The sequence below is a fragment of the Electrophorus electricus genome, chromosome 17, assembly GCF_013358815.1.
Source record: "Electrophorus electricus isolate fEleEle1 chromosome 17, fEleEle1.pri, whole genome shotgun sequence".
Classification (NCBI taxonomy): domain Eukaryota; kingdom Metazoa; phylum Chordata; class Actinopteri; order Gymnotiformes; family Gymnotidae; genus Electrophorus; species Electrophorus electricus.
In genome coordinates this window covers 4119326-4125325 of record NC_049551.1, presented here as the reverse complement: position 1 = coordinate 4125325, position 6000 = coordinate 4119326, and the positions used below count along the sequence as shown (strand labels likewise).

Below are 6000 nucleotides of genomic sequence, written 5' to 3'. Positions count from 1 at the left end.
ACAAACTAAAATATGTCCTCGTAGTTCTTTTTACGCTGAATGCAAATCTGTTTTAAAGATGTTTTTCCCAGGCACGGTTTTAAGAGACTTTTACAATAAGAATATGTTGTTCATAAATAAGGCTGTTATTATTCTGTTATTACACTTAAAATATGTACAGTCTTGAACAGTCCTCTTCAGTGTACAGTAACAGTCTGCCGACACAGAGGGGCTCCACTTTCCTTACTAGCGCTTTTCCATAAGTCTGCTATACAAAACGATATAATCGGTTGTAAACTGTTTGTCGTATCTAAGCAGAGAGCTAAAAGCACTTTGGTACATCACGTCTGCTAAATGCAATTCAATTCAATTCATGTAGATATAATGGAACAACAACAAAAAAAAACTCTGGTGATAGAGAAATTCGGAAAACTTATTTGGTTTTAGCGTGTAAAAATACTTTCTTAACAGCTGTTTTTCTTTGCTCTGGTCTTTAGCCTTTAGTTAATGAGGTTTTACATATAAATATTGTGTATATATCACAAGCATCACATTGTATTTGGTGACCACTTTGTGATTAGTACAATATTCCGAGCTCTTGCCCAAGGTCAATTAGTAGACATTTTACTTTCCGCTGTATTTACACTATTAGGCGACCGATTGCTGGACTAGCTGGCTAGCCAACAATAGCGCCTGTATGCGGTCGAAAGAAATATAAAAATATAAATTCAATAACAAACCTTAATTTTTACAACCTTGAAACCTTTATAATACTGGAATACTTTATAATACTCGGGATATGGCTCAGTATGGGTCATCCCTGCATGCCATGAGTTCAGTTCAGCTGCTGCGTTTATTTTTCTGCTCCATGTAGTTTATCTCCGTAAATAACTAGTCATTTTCTTAAAATTCATATTCATATTGGACCATACTATGCTCAAAAAGTTACTTAAGTAAATGTAACGGAATAAATGTAGCGCCTTACTACCCACCTCGATTTATACATTAAATCTGTATCATATGAAGAAGTTTCATTATTGGAGAACAGTAAATAAACAGGAATAGGGCAGGGTTTCACCCATGTGTGTGGCTACTATTAATATTTCATACATTTATGCTGAAAACTATCAGTGATGTGGAAGTGAAGTGTTCCGAAAAGTTGCCAAATCAGCTGGAGGTTTAGCTCATTAGCGCTTACTTGGCTAATGTTAGATATCTTGCCATAAATATGTGCTACTGCAAGCTGTTCTGCCAACATCCACCAGATGTTTTTTTTACTTGCAAAATCTAGGGTCTGTATCCATGGTTATGCGGATACAGTTCAATCTAGCCACATTACAAAATAAAGTATGCGTAGTTGCCCAATGTAAGGCGAGGTCGCCCGACTGCCGCAGGACGCAGACTCCAACGACTGGGACGAACATTTATTGACATATAAAGTGGCACTCACGTGAAATACAAACAATGAACACAGGCACACTTAATGCTAACAACTTTTAACATTAACACGAACTAGACAAACATAGATGTTACATTTAGATGCTAACGCAAACACGCTACATCAACAATGACCAACGACGCCGCACACCCTGACGTGGGTTTAAGCACACGGACGAAACGACGCGCAGGTGCGCGCAGGCGTGGCCACTAACGAAGCTCCTCCCACTGCACGTGGATGGCCGAACCACGCGCCTCGCGGGAGGCGAGCGTTCCGTGACACCCAAAGTGTTAAAAGAAATGAACTGCAACACGCATAATGCGTTGTGTGTGATGACACTGCAGGACATTGTGAGCGAAGGGCTTTAGCATGTAAGGAATACAAGTGTACTGCTGAGGGACTCTGTGGAATGGAGTACAACTAACATTTATTCTGGAGCAGATACGGAGCGAGAAGGGAGCATGAAAGGGAAAATCTGCACTGGAGTGGTTACAGCATGCTTGGAAATGACTACTGCTCTACACATGTACTCTGTACTGCACAGGAAAGTGTCCCTTTGTCCAGGAAGCTTCCTTGTAAACCAAGATCCTATTGGTCAAAGTGGTACTAAATGTTTTGTGTTTGATTGTTTGTTTGTTTTGTGCAGGGACCATAAACTCGTGGGTGGTGATATTTGTCCTGCCCATTAACAGTGCGCTGAACCCCATCCTCTACACACTGACCACGAGCTTCTTCAGGGAGCAGGTGGAGGTGCTGTTGTGCCGCTGGCAGCGGAACTCCTCCTTAAGCAAAGACCGCAAGAGCCTCACCAGCACCTGCGTCTACATGGAGTCCTCCAGGCACACCTTCTACCACGCCAAGGCTTGCCTGCCCCGCCTCTCTGTTGCCGACGCCGACGCCAGGTATGGGTGACGGGGGCTGACGGGGGCCGACGCCAGTCCTCTCAGCGGACCTCCTCTACGTTCCGGAAGAGGTGCTACAGGACAGAGTGCAGCACATATGCAAACTCATACACGCAGCACTGTACACTGAAACAGGACATCATTAGCTACAGAAGAGCTTGCAAACAGCATGGCCATGGAAAATACAAGAAAGCACTTTTATTTTATTTTTTTGCACAACAAGAGTTTGGTAACTGTCTTTAATACAAAGAGGGTAACTATCCCTCAAAGAAAAATGGTAAAACATTGTCTAAAAAACAGCTCGTCCTACAAGTACTACACATCTTTATAATGCTTGCAAGGGCACTTATATTATTAGAAGAATGCTCTGCATCTGAATCAACCAGCCCGGCATTTGGGATCTTCTTTCTTATTTATTTACATATATTTTTATTTTGCAGAAATGTCATAAAATGTATGTTCTGCAGATTTATCTTATTTTTTACTTGTAAGCATTATTTATGAGTTTGATGCATTATTTTTTATGTATTAATGTAACAATAACTTTAAAATTCATCTCATGGAATGAACAGTTAATTAATGTACATCAATTCATAGTTCTGAATGTGTACGCAGAAGGGTCAGTACATTTCCAGTCCTTATGCTATATATAAACAAACCACAGGCATGCCTGATATTAAGCACACACACATAAATATACATCTTGAACATCAGTAATGTACTGAATATGCATAACCATACACAAATACTCCATTTCCCCATGTTTTTATAAAGATATGCTAAATGTTATGTCATATTTACTGACTGTTTGTGACATGCTATAAAGGATCACTGCCTCACCAGACCTTGCTTACACGCTCTTATGTAACTGTATGTGGGCAGGGGGTGAATGTATCTAATATATTAAAACAGGTGTCTGTAAATGCCAGACACTAGCCACAAGTGTCACAAGGGCACTGACCTCTTAGAAAAAAAGGGGCTATATAGTAGCAAAACAAGATTCTGTCACGTCTTGTCACAATCGTGGAAGGATCTATGGTACCGTAGAGATCACATTTGCTATGTTCCTTAAAGAACCATGCACAACTGGTTATGTATAGAACATTTATGATGCAATCAAGAACTATATGTTTATAATTTAAAATACTGTATATATCATTTACAAATATGAAAAACATATATTATTAAAATATTTCTTAGAATATATTTAAAATATAATTATAATGGATAAAATGCAGCATTTTCTGCTAGCAAATAATTTATTAAATATATATTTAAATTCTGATCATCATTACATCAAAATGACAAATATAAATATTTCAATACACACATACACACTTGCTGCCAAAGTGCCTTGCTACCAAATTGTACAAAAAGACTCAACCTAACTAGACAATAGACAATTTTTCTTGCAACTTGGAGGAAACTCATGCTTCACAGCAAAAATACAACACAAATGTCAGCATAAATGTTTACATTTTAAATAAAACAAAATCAAGTTAAAATTGATAGTACATAGTAGTTATGTAATTAAAAGGACTCCCACTGTACCCTTCCAACCCTACAGTATGGAAGGCTGAGAGCAGTAACCACAACCCATCTTGAACCAGGTCTTCTTGGCAGTAAAGATGCAGTAAAAATTTAAGGGCCTTAACGCCTCCCTCTGAAACTTGCCCCTGCGCTTTCTGACTGGGAGACCCTAGTCAGTCTGGATCGGTATCTCCAGCTCCACCATGGGCCTCCCAGTGCGGTGTGTTCAGTCTACTGTTGTTCACTTTGCTGACCAATGACTGTACAGCTCAACCCACATCATCAAGTTTGTTGATGACTGTGGTGGGTCTCATCAGCAGAAATGACTAGTTAGCACACAGAGAGGAGGTGCAGCAGCTAATGGACTGGTGCAAAGTCCATAACCTGTGAGAATTGATACAAGCACCAAGTTCCTATATATAGGCACCATTTTATTATTATTATTATTATTATTATTATTATTATTATTATTATTATCATGGCAAGAGGCCATTTAACATTAATAATATAGAAGCAACAGACATCATTGGTTAGCTGTATCCCCAACATCAACAGCAAATAATAATAATAATAATAATAATAATAATAATAACATATTGGAATGGGAATAATTTCACATGGGGAGTTAGTAGTAATGTAATTTTACTACAGAATGTAAGTACAATTTCTGCCAGATTTGCACAGGAGAATAAATCTTGGCATAAATTACTGAAAGGCATAATAGGTACTCAACTTTTTTGTTTGTTTGTCTCTGAGATAAATGAAAAGGTGTTTTAAATGTTTGGTTTCTCTGGAAAACCTGTGTACTGCACTCCAATTTTTCCACCATCTAAACATTTACTTAAATACACACACAAACACACACACACACACACACACACACACACACACACACACACACATATATATATATATATATATATATATATATACACACACACACACACACACACACACACACACACACACACACACACACACCAAAATATTGAGTTTTGTATTTATAACTTTACCTCAGTAGGATAATTGGTTTGTTGTTCATGTCTGCATGCCTTTTCAGCATCCCTACAGGTGTAGCAAAGAAGCAACGACAAGCTAGAGAGCGAATATAACAGACAGGCTGTTCTTCCAATCAGAGATCACTTATGTGGATGTGTCGAATCCGATTGGTTGCCAGGGGTGGAGCCGCGGTATCCTCACCCGCTGTCTGACAGTCGAAGGGATGTAACGTAAAAGCAAGACCAGAGAAGTGAAAACATAATACAAAAAAAAGGATCCAGCGACTTTGTTAAATTAAGATATGACGTGTTAAAGAACTAAACGAGAATACAGAAGGTATTGTGTCATTTCGGCCGATGCTTTAATGACCTGAAATGCTATTTTTGTGTCTATCTGGTGTTTTTCTTTGTAGGCAACCTTTAAGTCTCGGCAGCCCGCTGAGGGCTAGGCTACATGCAGGCTAGCAGGACGGAGCAGCCTTACCGTTATTATTACTACTATATTCTAATTAACTGCGTTATCTACCTATATAGAGCTTTATGTTCCGCTCAAATATGTCTTGTAAGCATCTAAATCGATATATTTTTTAACCTACCTGTGGTCATGAAATGCGGTTGAAAGGATGCTGCGATGCTGATGTTTTCAGACCGAGAACAGCTCCAGATACCCGATTCACTGTCCTGCCGTTGTCGACCGTTAGATGGAGATTATTTATTTACTTGAGATTATTTATCTACATCCTCTCGTTCCCCGGCCCATGTACAATTTTACACTTCCAAAATAATTTAAAACAATTGATATATTTAAATTCGTATTTGTACCTTGTGTATATAATTTAATAATGAAGGACTCTGGGATCCACCCCCAGATGGCTGGTTATGACAGATTATACTGCGTTAGCTATGTATTTAGAATAATTGTTACTTGATGTTATTCAGGGACTTTATAAAATATGTTTTCAATTGCAATACAATATGATAAAATACAGTGTAGGAACCATTGGTTTAAATCCGTACTTGTGTTCTGGAGGTTGCCTGCCTCTCACCCTCCTCCTTTGAGGAGTTGTCATTGACACCCGGTTGCTCCATTGTTCTGCCTGGCTTCATGTTAGAATGGGAACCTGGGATCGAAGGTGATTTGTGCATGTTACTG

At 38.8% G+C, this 6000-nt stretch overlaps 2 protein-coding genes and 1 long non-coding RNA gene across 5 annotated transcripts in view; 2 read left to right on the top strand and 1 right to left on the bottom strand.

Moving 5' to 3' along the window:
- The window catches only part of rxfp2a (relaxin family peptide receptor 2a), a 43152-nt gene extending 39991 nt beyond the window's left edge, over positions 1-3161 (top strand). For all 3 annotated transcript variants that reach the window (XM_027000891.2, XM_027000890.2, XM_027000889.2), the window contains one exon: positions 2064-3161. In XM_027000891.2, the coding sequence (XP_026856692.2) occupies positions 2064-2329 (266 nt within the window). In that variant the 3' untranslated portion in view covers positions 2330-3161. The remainder of the gene's footprint in view (positions 1-2063) is intronic.
- LOC113571770 lies at positions 2326-5534 on the bottom strand. Its single transcript, XR_003410027.2, has 3 exons — positions 5444-5534; positions 4863-5056; positions 2326-2393 (listed from the first exon to the last, which is right to left on the bottom strand). It is a non-coding gene; the product is annotated as an uncharacterized LOC113571770 (long non-coding RNA).
- fryb (furry homolog b (Drosophila)) overlaps positions 5062-6000 on the top strand; it is a 58859-nt gene continuing 57920 nt past the window's right edge. The window contains exon 1 of the mRNA XM_035535582.1: positions 5062-5184. The gene's annotated coding sequence lies outside the window, so the exon portion shown is untranslated. The remainder of the gene's footprint in view (positions 5185-6000) is intronic.